At 40.9% G+C, this 18,469-nt stretch overlaps 1 protein-coding gene across 1 annotated transcript in view; it reads left to right on the top strand.

The window, feature by feature from the left end:
* The window catches only part of lrwd1 (leucine-rich repeats and WD repeat domain containing 1), a 34,687-nt gene extending 19,315 nt beyond the window's left edge, over window positions 1–15,372 (top strand). The window contains exons 5-16 of the mRNA XM_036142742.1: window positions 1,712–1,858; window positions 1,935–2,027; window positions 2,128–2,448; window positions 5,482–5,596; window positions 5,690–5,787; window positions 6,795–7,005; window positions 7,764–7,836; window positions 9,914–10,057; window positions 10,154–10,257; window positions 11,067–11,228; window positions 13,066–13,175; window positions 14,662–15,372. Of these exons, the coding sequence (XP_035998635.1) occupies window positions 1,712–1,858; window positions 1,935–2,027; window positions 2,128–2,448; window positions 5,482–5,596; window positions 5,690–5,787; window positions 6,795–7,005; window positions 7,764–7,836; window positions 9,914–10,057; window positions 10,154–10,257; window positions 11,067–11,228; window positions 13,066–13,175; window positions 14,662–14,814 (1,731 nt within the window). The 3' untranslated portion in view covers window positions 14,815–15,372. The remainder of the gene's footprint in view (window positions 1–1,711; window positions 1,859–1,934; window positions 2,028–2,127; window positions 2,449–5,481; window positions 5,597–5,689; window positions 5,788–6,794; window positions 7,006–7,763; window positions 7,837–9,913; window positions 10,058–10,153; window positions 10,258–11,066; window positions 11,229–13,065; window positions 13,176–14,661) is intronic.
* The last annotated feature ends 3,097 nt before the right edge of the window (window positions 15,373–18,469 follow it).

An 18,469-nucleotide genomic window follows, 5' to 3' on the forward strand; every position in this document is an offset into this window, starting at 1 on the left:
TGTTTTTGCCACACGCACAACAAAACCCAGGGGAAGCTGTCAAGGCAGATCCACAATATGGACAGTACATCTGTGGGAGATAAAAAAAACAGCAAAAAAAGACAAAAGCTTGCAAGTGCAGCAAGTTAATATCAGAAATTTGTTAATACAAAAAAGTGTCTGCTGATCTTCTGTATATGAATGCTTGTCCTGTGTTCAGTTTAAATCTGTCACCTCTCTTTCTTTCCTTGTCACATTTACCTTCTATTTATTTCTTAATGTCCTTTCTCTGCTTCCTTTCGTCCTTCAGCTTCACATTTTATCCGTTTTCTTCAACCCTTCTCTCTCATCCCCATATCCCTGCGCTCTCTCTGATAATTATGTACTCTCTGGTTCTCTTTTTGCCCCATAAACCAACATTAATTTACATTTATTTTTACATACCTTCTATACTCTCCTTGTCCCCCTTCTTCACTTCCAGTTGTACTCTCTCCACTTTCCTCTTATGCAAAGTTACCTCGCTGATCAAGACAGTATTCCATAATTTGTAGATACGATTCAGAGAAGAGGACACGTACGTTAATGCAATCAAAACACTCAGGTGCCCAGTTAAGTAGTTAGTTAAATTGTATGACAGATCAGGCACACAGTGTTGTCACTAGCAAACTATTGTAGAAGTCAGTCTCAACACAGAAGCAAACTACATAAACCTGTTGCTCTGTTAAAATATTGTAAAAGTGGAGGGCCAAATGTTAAAATGAATACTAACCTTGTTATGTCGTCTCTATCTCCACTTTTGGTCCCGTTTCAAAACAAACCTCCCATGTGCTCTCTCTCTCTCTGTCGTCAGTGGGGTCGAAAATCAACTGTTCCACTTAGTGCTCCCCCTAGAGGCCTGGAGCACTTCCGTTGTGGAGTTGGTTTTCTTTTTGAATCCAGTTTATGTACATGCAGCGCGTTTGCTGAATGCCGCGCGTTTGCTGAATGCCGCACAGGTGTTGTCAAATTGATGAAGTTGGTTTTCTTTTTGAATCGCGTTTATGTATATGCAGCGCGTTTGCTGAATGCCGCACAGGTGTTGTCAAATTGATGAAGTTGGTTTTCTTTTTGAATCGCGTTTATGTATATGCAGCGCGTTTGCTGAATGCCGCACAGGTGTTGTCAAATTGATGAAGTTGGTTTTCTTTTTGAATCGCGTTTAGTATATGCAGCGCGTTTGCTGAAGTTGCAGGGCGTTTGCACCTGTCGGCCACCGTACTAATACGACTAATGTTGCTAAGAAAGCGAGACAGCGCCTTTTCTTTTTACGCAGGCTTCGAGAGTTTACTCAGAATACTAAGATTTTATTGAATTTTTACTATTGTGTAATTGAGAGTGTACTAACAAGTTGTATTACTGTGTGGTTTGGTAATCTCACTCAAAAAGAGAAGAAGGCTTTGAATAAAGTGGTCTGCTCAGCCAGCAGAATTATTGGCTGCACTCTTCCGCTCCTGGAGTTCACATATAAAGCTAGAGTATTGAATCTGTTTTCTATGTTGTGTCCTCTGATGTGTTTACGTTGACTTTGCACTCTGAGCTACTTGCATATTTTTTTCCAATGCAGGTAAAACTGCAAATGGCTAATAAAGTGAATCTGAATCTGAGATGGAGCTGAGCAGGCACCAATGGAGCTAACAGCCTCTCTAGGTTGGTCACTTTGCTCTAAATGTTTTGTTTTTGTTTTCCTTTTTAGATGATTGCAGTGTGGGAGAGGAGCTTCAGCCTCCCGGAGACCATCTCTGCTGAGAAGATGTCCTCCCTGGAGAAGAACTTTGTGAGCGCCGCTCGCCAGCAGGTTAAATTTGGACCCAATTCTGTGGCTGATTTCACCAGATGGAGGGTAAGTCCTGGTAAAGTCTGCCTGCTCTCTGCCTCTGCTGGCCGCTGAGCTTTAAGCCGCTTCCTGTGCTCGTTAGGTGGAGATTCTGGCTAAGGAGTACCTGCGCTCTCTGATGGAACCAAAGGAGGAAACTGATGACAAAGATCACTCTGAGACAAAAGAGGACGCTGTAAGTTATTTTTAAAAAAAGATAAACGGCATTCAGACACTTTCCTTATGGAGTATAGCTGGGTTTTACCTTCACACCCGTTCATGTTTCTCTATCCCAGGAAGTATCGACGCCTTCCAAGAGGAAACAAACCCAGTCAGCGACGGATGCCGCCATAAGGCTTACTCCCAGAAAAAAGCGCCGCACCGACACCCCCGAGTCGCCTGCTGAGAGCAGTCCTCGCAAATCCCGCCTCCAGCCAAAACCGCCGACGGACACCAGAGGAGCGGCAAGGACAGAGACACCCAGGAGGAGCGCTAAGGTGCAAAGAGCCAGAGAGGAAGAACAGAAGGAAAGCGCCAGCAGAAAGGATGCAAAAGCTGCGCAGCTGCAGAGGAATTCATACGTGCTGCCTATCGTAAAGGCTTGCATGAAAACACAGGTAGTAGAGAACGGAGATGCTCCACTCTGAGGTTTTTATGCAGGAGTCAGGAGTTGATTAGCAGCAATGCGGTTCAGTTCACAGCTGACAGGGTGTGGATGTGTGTTTTATCACCAAGCTGGGGTTTAAAGGAGCAGTAAGGTAGATATTTACTGTAAAATCAACCTAAATCATCCTCATGTGTCACCCAGGATGTTAGTAACATTCCCTATAAATAGTCAGTCCTCTCCATCAATAACACCTTAGTCACGTTTTTCTCTCTTCAAACCTAGAGGTTCAGTCCCGGGGTCCGTTCTTCGTACGTCGCTAACTCAGTTAGCAGGATTTCATTGTTGACGATTTGGCATGATCTTGGATCGTTTGGTTCTTCGAAAGACATCCTGCACTTGTTGTCATAGCAACATGTGCGCCCGCTTAAGCCTGCTCCAGAGCAGGCTTGTTTCATGTAAACAAGATTAGATCATGGCTGTATAAGCGGAGGAGATAGGGAAGTCTGCCGTAGCTATGTCCATTTTTACGACTGTAACCTGTTGCGGAAGGTGCAAGAATAATTTGCAGAGTTTTTCGAATTAATCGCGTATTGCGCAATAGACAGGATCCTTTAGCGCAGCACGATGGTGTAATTGTAGAGAGATTTTTCTTGGTGGCTGTTATAAACAGACAAACACATCATTTAACATTGGCTTTTAAAGAGGAAAAAGTAGTGTTGGAGCCATAAATCTAAAATATTTAAGTTATTTGTATGATGGTTTACTTTTTGTTTTTATCCTATTCAGTAAGAACATTTGTTCAGGCCATTTTATTTTGAAGTTTAGTTTACTTTGAAAGGCTTGCTTCCTGTCGAGCCGTATATTGTATTAGAAAAAAACTATGGATGGATTATCTAGACACGGAGCAATACAGTTTTACCGTGTAAACTGTGGATGACTTGGAAAAGGAAAATTTTCATTTTTTATGGATAAAGATTTTTTTTGTTAAAATTCCCAGTTTGCACGTGTCCTTTACTTCCCGTGTCTAAGGAATGACACTGAAATTTGGATCTCTTGACATAACAAGTGCCTTTTTAAAATAAAGTATAATAATTAAAGGCTACCATTTTGTAGAATATTCTTGTATTTCACTTTTACCTGTTTCCATGTTCTAGTGGGTCCCGTGGAGGCTCTGATATAAAAGAACAAAGTAAATATGAAATTATTAAAATGCAAAAATTCATGCTGTAGAAAGTGATAGAAACATCTACCATGGACAGTATTTACGCATTAATTTGTCTGCTGCTTTTTGCTGGCCCTCTCTCCTGGCTTTAACAGATTTTTAGGTGTTTTAATTAATGACTCAAATTCGGCATAACCTTCCATTAAAAGCTCGTGTTCTGCTTGGGAGAAAAACTGTGGGCGTTCTTTGGCCATGCTGAACAGCCAATAGCAGCGCTGCTGATCATTGTTTCTACTATCGATACATTTCCCCTTTTAAACAAACGCATGAACGCGCAGTTATCTCAGATAACTCAATCCAGCCATACTAATCGTAAACAACAGGTGTGTTCGAAGAACCCAATTAGCCGGATCATGATTAGCCGGATGAAATCATCTTGGATGTCTCATTTGATCTCGGATGTTTTAAGCAACGTACGAAGAACGGACCCCAGAACTACTTTGGCTCAGAGTGTAGCCCGTGTTTACTTCCTGGTTCCTCAGCCAATCAGATGAAAGATCCCAGGGTTTCCCAACACAGAGCGCAGCATTTGGTATTTTATTTTGATTAAAGAGCAGCGGCCTGCAGACATGGAAGCCAGTAAGAGGAGCGGACCAGAAATAGAACAGAATAAAGCATCATAGACCTGTTCTGTGGAAGTAAAAAGTCAACAGAGTTTAACAGCAACAACGGACCGTTGAGTAAATGGCAGGTCTCCATGAAAGACATTGTCTGTGTTGTTCCACTTTTAACCACTAGGTGTCATTATGACTTATTGTTCCTTTTAAAGTTAAAGTCTGCAATTTTTCCCCAAGTCTCTTTTTGAATAACTTCGCAAATCCGTCTTACCTGCTCTTCAGGGGGATCGAGTGAAAGAAATCTCCCAAATCCACTCTGGTCTTACTTCTTTCTACTGAGGCCTTCCTCTTCTTCTCATGAACATGAACACGGTTCGCTTTTTGTGACGCTCAGCCATGATCAAAGATTACGGTGAGAGCAGCGGAGCTACAACGTACGGCTAACTGCTAAGCTAATCAGATACATAAACACTAGAAGTGTGCAGCCAGCAAGCAGAAACTAACAAGGAACGAGCACGCTGGCGTTATGTGAGCGCGTCAGGATGATTGACAATCAGTAGATAAGATGATTTCCCCCAGAACCTGAGGAGACGAGAGCAGGAGCAAAACTCTGACCAATCACAGCCATTCGGACCGAACAGCAGTGATTGGTCAGAGTTTTTACAGGCTTGCAGATCCCACAGAGATACATTTTTTAACCTCCTTTTTCTGAATAATTCAATTTTATTTATATAGCGCCAAATCATGAAACATGTCATCTCAAGGCACTTTACAAAGTCAAGTTCAATCATATTATACAGATTGGGTCAGATTATACAGATTGGTCAAAAATGTCCTATATAAGGAAACCAGTTGATTGCATCAAAGTCCCGACAAGCAGCATTCACTCCTGGGGAACCGTAGAGCCACAGGGAGAGTCGTCTGCATTGTACATGGCTTTGCTGCAATCCCTCATACTGAGCAAGCATGAAGCGACAGTGGGAAGAAAAACTCCCCATTAACGGGAAGGAAAACCTCCGGCAGAACCGGGCTCAGTATGAATGAATACATATGAATACATAATGTATTGACTACTGTCAGGATGGAAGGACCATTTCACCCAGAATAATAAAAAGTTTTTCTGAACAGGATTAGCAAATATAGCTTTAAGTGTAATTTGCAGCTTTTTGTTGTGTATTTTTACAGCATTTCAGTTCCTGCCTGCTTTAAGCGCTCTAAATTCCCCTCTTCTGTTTTTTTTTTTTTGTCCCGTCCCCGTCTGCAGCCAGCGTCTCTGAAGCCGCTGCACGTTCTGCAGTGCCACAGTAAGCAGGACAGCTCAGAGGACTTCTCCACCCAGCTGTGGGCCTGCGCCTTCCAGCCGTGCCCAGAATCCAACGGTACCAATCAGAACCTCCTTTTCCTCTGAGATCTGGCCGAGCAAATTAAAAACGTTGAAAGATTGAGACGTTCCTCCGTTCCTCGGTTGGCAGGAGGAAGCCGCCTGGTGGCGACGTGCGGAGGAGACTCGGTGTGTGTGATCGACTGTGAGGCCGGGATGGTGATGAAGAAGTACAAGGTTCCAGGAGAGGTACGTTTTATTTACACGGCCGGGGAAGTTCTCTACTTTTCCCAGATCATCATACCAGTTTTCACTCCGCTGGCTCAAGCGGATCGAGTTCACATGTTGAAGATTTAGATCGGTTCTCAATTCACGAGAACGTGAGAACGTTCTCCTGTTCTCGTCAAGTTCTTGGCCAGAACGCAGGAAGTACGGACTTGATGAGAACGGGACGCGTTTCACCTCCTGTTATTAGTAGACTTTAGATAATACAGTAGACTTTAGGGGGGGGGGGGGGAACAACCGAACATTTTCACTTATTCAGTTGTAGCTTCGGCATCTTTCAGCTTGGACTGCAAAACCACTGCAAGAAATAAACATGAAGGATTTATGAAACTGGTAAGCTTGAAGTCCATGACCTTGTTTAACGACCAACACTGTGACGTGGTTGTAAAAAAAAAAAAGAATAATAGAGAGCAGAGAAAACTAAACGGCTTGAAAAATATGAACCAAACAGAATCTAAAGATATCTGCAGAGCTCCTGGACAGACAATATTTAACATCTCTGCACTCCTGGAGCCCCTAAGTACACAGCAAAGTGGATTCAAGGGTTAGAAATGGGAATTTTGCAACATGTGACCCGCCCCTTAATCCTAATTTTAACTCTCAGTGGCATTTTTAAAAGGTGTTGCTGACCGTTATAATCAGTAAAACCATTAATCCTTACATCCCTACCTGTTGTCTATCATGGCGAGCCAGCTGCTCTGTTTATTGATAACGGTTCTCACAGCGGTTCTCTGGACTCCCACAGTCTCAGGCTCATAGATTTCATTTAATTTCTTTATTTTACTCCTTTACTCTTAGCATATTTCCTGTTGTGAGGCAGGAATTAATTGGATGAAGCTTCTTTTCTTCTTTTTTTCATTCACTTTTCATTGCCGTTTTGAAATGTATTTAATCTAAATCATTTAAAGGTGATGTTCTAAAAGCGCTCCATCTTGTCTTGCTTGTATCATTTGTTTTTTTTTTTTTTACAGGAGTTCTTCTCCCTGGCCTGGTCCACCGTGTTGATGTCCAGAGGAGGCGGCGCGCCGTCCCAGCCCTGCAGCGTCCTCGCCGCCGGCGGGAAGAGAGGACTCGTCAAACTGATCCATCCCAGGAACAACGTGGCGTACGGCGAGTTCAGAGCCAGCAGGAAGTCGCTGGCGGTCCTCCGCTTCAACCACCGCCGGGGAAACTTCCTCTTCAGTGGGTTTTTAACCGACAACTCCGATCTCTTTGGTTCTGGTGTTTAAGTTAAAACGAGATGGATGTAAGACAGACGAGGAAATGAGGAGCCAAGCTGCCTGTTAAACGGAGGGCTGGATGATAATTCAGTAACAATATAAATCGATCAATAGACGTATATCGATGATAGAAAAAAAGGATCAATAAAAAGTTAAATTCTAGCCATGTAGGTTAATATTACATCATTAAATCCTCCCAACCAATCACAACGCAGATCCAGGAAGCTCCGCCCCTTCAAAGAGCACATGTTCTTTTTTTTTTTTTTAAACTTGCAGTTTTGTTAAAAAGTTGGTTGACTTTGAATTGGGTTGAGTTTGAATTCAGTGTTTGTGAGTTCTGTAACTAAAAATAAGTCGTTAACATCATAAAACGTCCAGGGCTGCACTTAAAATATATGTTCTGAATGTTTTGATAATTATCGATATCGATCAATATGATTTATATTTTATCGATATGCTTTTATTCTATATCGTCCAGCCCCAGTTAAACGTGATGATCTCATTTTAAATCATTGCTAATCGCTTTATTCAACCTTTGTGGCATTTATTCAACTTCCATAGAAACATTAATGGCTCTCATAGTTTAGAAATGGTAGTTTTTCTTCTCAGTTTATCAGATTTATATTCTTTTGTACTTTTTCGCATTTGTTGCGTTGGTTTTTAATTTTCCTAATTTCTGCTGACGCGACCCATCTCTGACGTCAACGTCTTTTCTTGCAGCGGGCTCCTATGACAACAAGATAATCATGTGGGATGTCGGAGGAGTGGACAGCCATTACAACTACAAAGTTGTGTAAGTTTAATCCAAAATTCATGCCATCTTTTTACACAGAAACTTTCTCCTGTTTCGTTGGATTTTATGTGACAGACGAACGCCGCGAGGTGTTTCAACAGGTTTTTACTAGAGATCGACAAATGCAGGTTTTTAAGGTCGATACCGATTATTTCAACATCAGGCAAACCGATACTGACACATGGGGCCGATATTTGTTTATTTACTTATTTTTTTTGGGCCTACTCTTGATTAACCTGACAACAGCCAGCTGCATGTATCGCTCCGCCTAGCTCCACTCATGTGAGTGGAGCTAGGCGGAGCGATACATGCAGCTGGCTGTTGTCAGGTTAACTCTTGATCCCAATATTTCTTTTTCTTCTTCCATTTACAAGATAAAAAGAACACAGTGATAACAATTGTTTCAATTTAAACAACAAAACATTTATTAAAGGAGCATAGCACAAGTTTCAGAGTTTTTAGAGACGTTTTCCCCCTCTGGCCAGAAGTTGAAATGACACCAGTGTTGTGCATGGCAAGTTTATTTCTATAGCACATTTCAGTAAAAAGACGAGGAAAATTAAAATATAGGAAAATAAAACAGAATAAAAACAAGTAGGAATAAAATGTAGAAACAAAATAGAACATGGGAAAATGGAAACTAAAAGCAAACATTAAAAACAGTTGGACTACAAAGTTTAACTAATGATGTTTAAGTAAAACGGTTTAACTATAACAGTTAAAATCCTAAAGAAATGTGTTTTTAATCTTGATTTAAAGGAAGTTTCAGCACTTGTACAGTTTTCTGGGAGTTTGTCCCAGATCAGTGGAGCATAGGAACTAAATGTTTTTCCTCCGAGAAGAGAAAAAGCATCTGTCGCTGAGACTACACAGCTTATTTGTTTAGATGCGTCATGTCTTCTGATGTAAGAAAGCTAATAATATTGAAGATAGCACAAGTTCACTCGCTAATGCAACAATGACGACGGAGACTCAACAAAGTAGCCCAGAGAACACGACCCTGATCACTCTAGCATGAGCTGCCTATTGAGAAACTGCATGAAACAGAGGAAAATTCATTTTACACGTCAGTTATGTATGAGACAGAAGAGAAAACCTCAAATGTGCGCATTGCTCCATTAAAAAGGGGGATTGGTTAAATGCAGGGAACTAATTGCAATAGAATGTACGTTACAATGACAATAAAGGTGATTATTAGTATTATTATTATTGTTATTATAGCAGCTGAATGAACAAATGGATCGACAGCCTCCAAATCTTTGTTGCAATCTCACTATTAATCCAAACCTCAGAGGTTTGTCAGAGAACATCAGAGAGGACCATGGTAGCTCTGGAGGAGCTGCAGAGATCCACAGCTCAGGTGGGACAATCTGTCAGCAGGGACACTGTTAGTCACGGACTTGAAAGCCGGACATTTTTTGGAAGAGTGGTAAGAAAAAAAGCCACTAGTGACAGAAACGTATAAGATTTCCTGTTTGCCGCCAACATTGTAGGCGACTGAGCGAACACGTGGAAGAAGGTTCACGGGGTCGGATGAGACCAAGACTGAACACTTTGAGCTACTTAGAAAAGACTTTGTGGCAGGAAACAAGCAACCCAGAAGAAACTCTTCCCCCGTTGAAGCACGGCAGTGGCAGCATCATGCTGTGGGGTTGCTTTTCTTCAGCAGGGCCAGGGAAGCTGGGTGAAGCTAAATCCAGGACGATAATAACCAGAAATACATTGAAGTGGGTCGTATCAAAGCATATTCCTGTCCTAGAGTGGCCTAGTCAAAGTCCATTCATAAATATATTGAGATATGTGCCAAATATCGCAACCATGCATTAGTTTGTTAGTGTTTCACATCAAATCGCAGAGGTTTGGAGCTGTGATGTGAAAACACGTACGACGGTCCAATGAGCATAAACACAGGCTCTGGAAACGAGATCATATAGATACACGATGGTTTATTTATTTATAATAAAATAGGCGACATTTGTGCAGATAATTAAACTAAAGTGGATTTAAAGTATTAAAAGATCCAGACCTGTGCAGATTTTTTGGCTCTCCCTTAAAGCCCCTATTGCCCTCCTCGCAGTCAGCTGCTGATGTTGGAGGCCAGCGCTACGCCTCTGCACATCTGCCTGCCGCCGGCCTCCCCCGACACACACCTGCTGACCGCCTGCGAAGACGGCCTGCACTGCTACGACACACAGCTGGGAGGCAACGGCACAAAAAAGAGGTGAGGGCGGCTTCCAGCGTTCAGGTATAATCAGAAAACACCGTGCAAAGCTCCAGCCTGTACTGACTTCAGTCCTTTTTTTTTTCTCCTTATAAGGTCAAAGGAAATGGAAATAACTTTCCCCATCTATAAGAAGGAGAGCAAACAACACAACTATCACACAATTGATGGTTTGAGTTTTCTTACGGATGACGTAGTGGGTAAGTCAGGTTCAGATATGTTTTTCCGTCAGTTTAACGAATCCAGTGTAGGTTTGGTGAACGACCACACGGTGGCGCTGTAAACAGTAGTGGATTTAATCCTAAGAATCAAGTCTATTTTCTAATATGTCTAACTGTAAAGGTAGGGCATGTAAACGGCTTTAATAACCCCAGTTTTTAAGCTTTTTTCTCATTGTTTTTATTCTTAATAAGATAAGATAAAGATAAGATAGTCTTTATTGATCTCACAATGGAGAAATTCACTCGTCACATCGGCTCATACAAGAAGGTGCAGAGTAGGGAAGGTGCATTCAGTTATATACTGAACTTAAACTGAGATAAAATCCAACCCAGGATGGATTAAAGGAGCTAAAAGTAAGATAATTACTGTAAAATCAACTTAAATCCCCATTTCTCACCTGGGATTAAAGTAACTTTCCCTATAAACAATCAGTCCTCTCCATCAACAAACCTACAGATATGGTCCAGAAATACTTTGGTTCAGTGTAGCTCGTGTTTACTTCCTGGTTCCAGAGCCAATCATGGGAGAGATCCCAGGGTTCCCATAGCAGAGTGCAGCATTTGGTATTTTATCTTGGCAAAAGAACAGAATAAAATATTATAAACCCGTCCTGTGGAGTTAAAATACACAACAGCAACACACAGTTTAAAAACAGCATTTTAGATTGTTGCGACTGACTGTTGTACCGATTTGAGCCACAAGGTGTCAGTGTTACTCAGAGCTCCTTTAAGGTTCACAACTTTGCTCCCGTTGTCTCTTTTTCTACCTGCGGGGGTCGCTACGGTAGCCTCCAAGAGCCACACCCACGGATCCATTTACCTGTGGAGCTGGAGCAGGACCCGATCCCAGCGGCCGGACAAGAAGAACAGGTCCGTCTGCGCGGTGGTTCTGGCTGAGCTGCAGTGGGCAAGCACCGACATTCCCTACCTGGCTCTAAACACCTGCCCAGGTAAGTCCTGGAGGACCCAGCTGGAAGCTCTCGGGAAATTAATTAGTTGTTACAGATCTGGATTAGCATGGAAGAAGAAAACAAAGGCTGGGAGAAGAAATACTATATCCTCTGATCTTAATTTAGCAATATGATGTCATCTATCTGTCTTACTGTCCGTCCCTCCATCCATCCTTCTGTTCAATCATCTAACCAGGTTTTTATCTGTCCAGCCATCTTGTCATTTGTTTGTCCTTCGCTCTAGCGTTTTAATGTTTTAAATGTTATTTTTATGTATTTTGTACACCACTTAGGTCCCTTTAGTGAAGTAAAGTGCTTTATAAATAAAGTTGGATTGGATTGGAAGTGTAATTGTAGGTTTTGGGCGAGCCTTTCCTGCAGCCTTTCGATCAGGGGTGTCCAAACGTTTTGCACCATGGGCCAAACTCGCCGAGTGGAGAGAATTCAAGGGCAAAATAATTTTACTCTTAATTATTTTCTTTTTATCTGCTCAACAACAAACTAAATATGCAACATTTTATTGGAAAAAAGTAGAAAAGATCAAATTATGGCAGAAAGTTTTCTATTTTATTGGTCCAGAAAATGTTTTTTAGTCTGTTCCCAACCACAAATAAAATTACTTTTCTGAAGACATTTGCTGTATTTTAGCAAGTTAAAAGAATGGGTGAGTAAATGGTGTTCTTGTGTAGCTGGATATCTGCTGCTGCTTACTATGTTAACATACAATATAAAAATAAAACACTGTTAATAAAGGCAAGGCAAATTTATTTGTAACCCGCATTTCAGTACAAGAAAAACACAAAGTGCTTTACAGGATTAAAACGTAGGAAAATAAAAGCAAGTTGGAATAAAATGTAGAAAAATTTAAACAAAGTAAAACATGGGAAAATAGAAACTAAATGCTGCTTCTCTATGTCTGGTTCTGGTTCTGGTTCTGCTGAGCAGGCTGGAGCCAGAAGACCTGAGTGGTCTGGAGGGTTGATGCCCTGATAACAAGTCTGTGATGCATTTAGGTGCTAATTCAGGGATTTATAGACTAACAGAAGGATTTTAAAGTCTATTCTCTGAGATCCAGGGAGCCATAGAAGGACTTCAGAACCGGGTCCATGTTCTCTACGTTCTTAGTCTTAGTGAGGACTTCAGAACCGGGTCCATGTTCTCTACGTTCTTAGTCTTAGTGAGGACTTCAGAACCGGGTCCATGTTCTCTACGTTCTTAGTCTTAGTGAGGACTTCAGAACCGGGTCCATGTTCTCTACGTTCTTAGTCTTAGTGGAAGGACTTCAGAACCGGGTCCATGTTCTCTACGTTCTTAGTCTTAGTGAGGACTTCAGAACCGGGTCCATGTTCTCTACGTTCTTAGTCTTAGTGAGGACTTCAGAACCGGGTCCATGTTCTCTACGTTCTTAGTCTTAGTGAGGACTTCAGAACCGGGTCCATGTTCTCTACGTTCTTAGTCTTAGTGAGGACTTCAGAACCGGGCCCATGTTCTCTATAAAATGTTTTATTCAGTACTTAACATTCTCCATTTAAGAAGAAAGAAATGTTTTCATTGAAAAATTCTGCTTTCAAAAGTTACAAAAAGTAGATCCTTTTCTTTTTTTCTTACAATTCTTGAACTGCGGTCGGGGGCCACAGTAAATAAATCCATGCCTGCTTTAGATGTTCTTCATCACACCTGAATCACATACGATGTAGGGAGACTTGAAGGCCCCTTCAGTCGTGTGATGAAGGTTTGAGGACGCCGGCTCCAGAGGACTGATCCATGTAGCTTCCACACGTTCAGCTGGTTGTTAGCTTGTAGCTGGAGGCTAACTTCCTGCATGTGTTGTCTTCAGGACGGTCCTACGTGGCGTGTGGCGACGACGAGGGCCAAATATGGACTTACCACATCACCGACCTCCAGAAGAACTGTTATCAGAGCGGGAGGCCCATTCCGCCCACTGAGGTATTTTACTTCTCTGACACGTCTGTGTCTTCATCGCCGTTCTGCCTGTAGAGAAGACAGTAGAAGAAGTCAAAATCCCAAATCTTTGCTGTGATTAAAGGACTTTCTTTGTTTTTCTCTTATTTAAGTTTGTATTTTATTGTCTTTTTTTCACAGCGTGAGTCTTACAAGTCACACAGTCATCTGATAAACTTTGGTTCAGGTTGACTGGCCATGAATGCACATTCATAAACCCCAAACATGGCAGAATGCTTAAAACAAAAATAATAAATCACACATTTAGCATCGAACCAGGGTGTATTGTACAGAGACTTTATAGCTTTCTTGCTTTTTCGCTAATTCTCCACCTCAGAACCTCCCAAAAGACACACGCTTCAAACAAAGTGTCGTTTTACATGTTATAACCAACCCTTCCACGTGTAATATTTAATTTATTAACCTCCAGTCTTATTGATGCAGTCGTTTTCTCCATAATGTAAATACTTAACAAGACATCAACCCGTTCTCCCACTGTAGGCTCAAGAGAACTTCGGCATCTCCTGGATATGGCTTTTTTTTTTCTTTTTTTTTTTAGCTGCCAGAAGCAGCGTTCTCAACATTTTGTTGTCTTCTCCTCTTTTTAAATTTAATTACTCAATATTCCTCAGATACATAATTTTAAAACCGACTCAGAGTTTTAATTTTGATCACAATTGCTCTTTCTATTTGGATCCTGTATTCCTTCATGAAGAGGCAACTCCAGAATATTTGGAAATTATCTGCTTTGTGATTGAAGGACTTTAGTATAGAATCGTGGAGCGTGGGTTCGGGTTCAAATCAAATCAAACTTTATTTTCACCTGAAACGAGGACAGTCCACTGACAGATAGTCCAGCCTCGGTTCCCCTGAGCTCAGGTCTCAGGTTCAGGAGTGGCTTGGCATGAGGAATGTGAAAGCTGCAGATATTTCTGTGTTTAGTGGCTTTTGAAGCTGTAACTCCAGCTGCAGTCCAAACCTTGCCTGTCTTAAAAAGTCTTAAATTAGTTCACAGTCCTATCCCTGAAGCGTCACTTTTTCCTTCCACTCAACTTTCCAGTAATATTCTTGGATGCAGCGCTCTGTGGACGCCAGCTTCTTCAGTTTACCCCGTGACGGTCTAAGCCCTAACATTTGTGTTAATAATCCTTTTTTATTATTGCTCTTATGTATTGTTCAAATTTTCTGCCATGAATTATCAAATGGAACTGAAATAAAGACTTTAAATATGTCACATGACTGTTCCTAACGAGTTTCACGTTTTTTAATTGAATCTGCCATTTTGCATTTTATAGATAACCAATAAAAATACAACTGAAGGTGAAAATATTTCACATCAGACATTTCATTTCTTAACCCTTTTTATTCACTTTTTTTTTTTTTTAAAGTAATGGAAAAAAACGAGAAATGTAGTTTGAGATATCGTCTAACTTTCAGTTACATTTCTTCATTTTGCCTCCCATCCGTCCAGGTGCTGAAATGGCCGACTCCAACGAGGAAGGGCCAGGGCCCGCTGGACGGTCCGTCTGTTAACTGCCTGGCGATGGACCCAGAGCTTCACTACCTGGTCGCCCTCACCGATAAGAACATGGTGCTGATATGGAGGACGGCGGCGGCGTCCTGAGGAACGCGGACCGTGTGCTCCATTATAGGGTTGGAGGTGCCTGACGTTGGTGTTTCCCACAGAAACGGGTTCAGTAACTCTTCGGTTCTTCCAGACTCCTCCGGTCTAAGATCTTAGGCCTTCCTGTTTAATTTCTCTGGGACACAGACTTTCAGGAAGCTGCAACGCTGCCCCGTCCAGCGCAGTTACAGATCTAGGAATACGTGAACAACCTGCCGGCTTCTGGTTTTATATGCTGTTGTTAATATACCTGGTTTAGCCAAATGCAAAGAAGCAACGTTTGAATTATAGGGAGGCATTTTAACAGACTTTTCTTCTGGGGTTCTTCCTTGTATGAATGATGGCTTTGCAGTGTTGTGTGGTTTCTAACAGGAAGATTTCATTTGTCTTGATTTGCAAACGTTAATGTGAGTCTCTAAAAAAGGTTTCTCTGTTTTTAAGTAAACTTTTAACCATGACACCAAGCCTGCCTTTTATGTGGGTCTGACATGCATTTGAATTTCACTCGCATGCCTTTAAAAATCCAAACAAAGCCGATTTTAAAGGGCTCCAGTCGAGCATAAACAAAACATTGACTAAACCCAGTTAATTAAGTGAGCAACAGGTTCAGTCCATCTTAAATTCAGGGCCGCTAACACACACACACACACACACACACACACACACACACACACACACACAAGACAAACTGCACAGACAGTAAAAACGCTGCCATGACGTGAAAGAGTAGCTCTGGATAAGCTTAGCTTCAGGCTTGCAGCTTCATTATTTTTTTCATGTTTAAATTACACTAAAGGAATAAAAACCACATTTCATTTCTTTTAATTTAATTTGATAGTAAATATGAGCAGAGCTATACAGTAACTTTCACAGAAAACCAGACTTAGTTGCTCCCATTTATTAAATTTGGCTAAATAAAGCAAGAGTGACCCGTATCCTGCTTTTGTTGATGAAAATACAAGGACGATAAACCTGAAAATATGGAATGCTGGGAATTTTTCCTAACCGGGCAAACCTGCAAGAGCCTTTTTATGTTTTCCGTTTAGAGAGACTTAAGGCTGGTTTATGCTTGATGCGGAAATGAGACATGTGGACACCACCTGAGTGAAGTTGGCCCCCCCACCCTCTTCAAATCAGACAAAATTGGTGCCAAATGTTTGTGCTGGTTTGTGCAGCAAAAATTTTCGTTTGTGCCGCTATCATTTTAAAGATATAAACAAATGTTTTTAGAGGTCATCAAAGGTCAACCAGCCCCCCCACCTTCTTCAAATCAGACGAAATTGGTGTCAATCAACTCGACTCCGTTTGTGCAGCTAAAAATTTCATTTGTGCTGCTTTGGTTTTGAAGATATTAATGAAAAGGTAAAGGTCAAAAGGTCAACCAATCTGACTGCTTATTTACTTCAATTATTGTGTGTTCAGTATATTGTCAAGCAGGTAAAAAAAAAAAGTGTGTAATTTAAATGAAGACAATCAAAGTTTATGTTTACAACTCTTGGTTTTTTTTTTTTACATGTTTTTATGCACATTTTTCTTTTTTACTTTTTTTTTTTTTTTTTTTTTTTTTGCTGCAGTTCTGCTAATTTTACGTCCAAATTGATGCTGCTGGTTTTTTGTTTTTGCACCTTTCCTGCGCCATTGCAACGAAATCTCATCCAGATACACATTTGATGATACAAAGATGATTAACAATAAAGACCGCTCTGAGTCTATAGATCACGTGTCAAACTCGAGGCCTGAGGGCCGAATGCAGGCTCTCAAGGGAATTTATCCAGCCATCAAGAGCAAAAAAAAAGAAAAAAAGATCCAAAGAAAGCATATCACGTCATAAAGTAGAGACATATATCCTTTTAAAGTGTATAAAGTGGCTAAAACTGTTCCTACTGTAGTGAATCTTGTTTTAACTGTGTAGTAACAGCATACGGCCACTAGATGGCAGTTTTCCCACAACACATTAAAACAACTCGGAGAAAAATTTGATGCAGAATGATGAGTATAAAGTGTAACTCACCCCTATATCAACTTTTTTTTTTTTTTTTTTTTTTTTTTTTGCAGATTTTATGTTAATGTGCATTTTTGTATGAACTGAAATGAAATTCTGAAATCAAAAGTATCATCTATACATGTGCAACCGGCCATTTTATTGACTTCATGATGCCAAAGTGGCCCAATATTAAAATTTGATTGACATCCCTGCTATAGATGCTGTGTGCAGTGAACATTTAATTTGCAACCTGCAGTGGTAGCTCACTGTATGTGTGCTGGTATGTAACCCTCTAATGTTTTAAATCTATGTAGTTGTACATAAATGTACAACATGTAATTAAGAGTTTGATCTTGGTCTGATGTGGTTTCTGTTGTGAGATGAAAATACTGCATTAAACATATGTTTTACATAAATTAGTTAATCATAATGTTAGCTTTTAAGTTGCTGCTTGGGTAGAAATAACGCTATAATTAAGACTGAAGCCTGGTTTAAATAACTCAAAGTTGAAATAAATTTTTATACCACTATATATGGCTGGGGACGTTCAGTCTGGAAGGAAAGGAGTACCAAAGAAAGTAAATCTAAACAGCAGAACATCTAGAGATGAAAATACAAATAAGATTGTTTTAATTTTTTTAGCCAATTTAGTTTCTTTGAAATAAAGGTACAGGTCATTTACCATTTGTCCGCTAATAGTAGCCGTGTTTCCATCTATGTTTTTAATGCACATTTTAAAGTATCACATTAGCAAAGGTTGATGGAAACAGCAAAATTCAAAATAACTTCCTGTTTTGCAAAGGTTTGCAAATAGGTTTTTATGTTCACCTGAAGTGGTTTATGGCTGTCACAAAAAAAAGAGTTGATGTGCAAAATGGGAGATGGAAACCAAATTTGCAGAATACGTTCTATCGAAGCAAACATTTACCTCGCAGTTTAGAACCTCTACTTCCTCTTTATTACAGCCCTTAATAATGGCAACGTCTGGAGAAATTACTTTTTGTATAACCCTGGTGAATTTTCTCCAAACTAGTGGATGAAAACATACTTAATTCACATTTTGCGACATTTAAAAGTTCACAATTGGATGGAAACATGTCAAGTGAACCCGTCTACAAGAAGGAACATGATAGGTAATGTCACTAAGTGGGATCTGAGGATGCTGCGGTGCAGACGTCACCAACGTTCTGCAGTCAGTAGCTCCAAAACTCCAAATCTAATGTTTCAGATTAGATTAGTTTAAGAACAGCGTGTAGAAGAGCTCCGCCATGGCATGAGTTTCCTTCCCAGGTAGCTGCAGCCAAACTTTACACCTCAGCTCCTCCTGATGTATCAGATGCTTAAAGCTCATCAACACTGGATTCTAGAGCAGTGGAGATGGGTTAGATCTGGACTGGTGGATGGAGGGATAATTATGTAGCAGGGCAGCTATTCAGGAGAGTGGGGCTCATCTCCTTTTTTCCAGAAAAAACAACAAAACATTTCAGCCAATTTTATGCTCCTAACATCATGAAAACAGTTTAGGGAGCGCTACTTCGTGTTCCAACGTGACTCTGCACCCAAGCGAGGCCCAAAAAAAACATGGATGGCGTTTGGTGGAACAACTTCCCTGGCCTGCATACGAACTTCGTGTCATGTGATTCACCTAATTATGACTTGCTGGTACAAATA

Source organism: Fundulus heteroclitus, chromosome 11 (assembly GCF_011125445.2).
Source record: "Fundulus heteroclitus isolate FHET01 chromosome 11, MU-UCD_Fhet_4.1, whole genome shotgun sequence".
Taxonomy (NCBI): Eukaryota; Metazoa; Chordata; class Actinopteri; order Cyprinodontiformes; family Fundulidae; genus Fundulus; species Fundulus heteroclitus.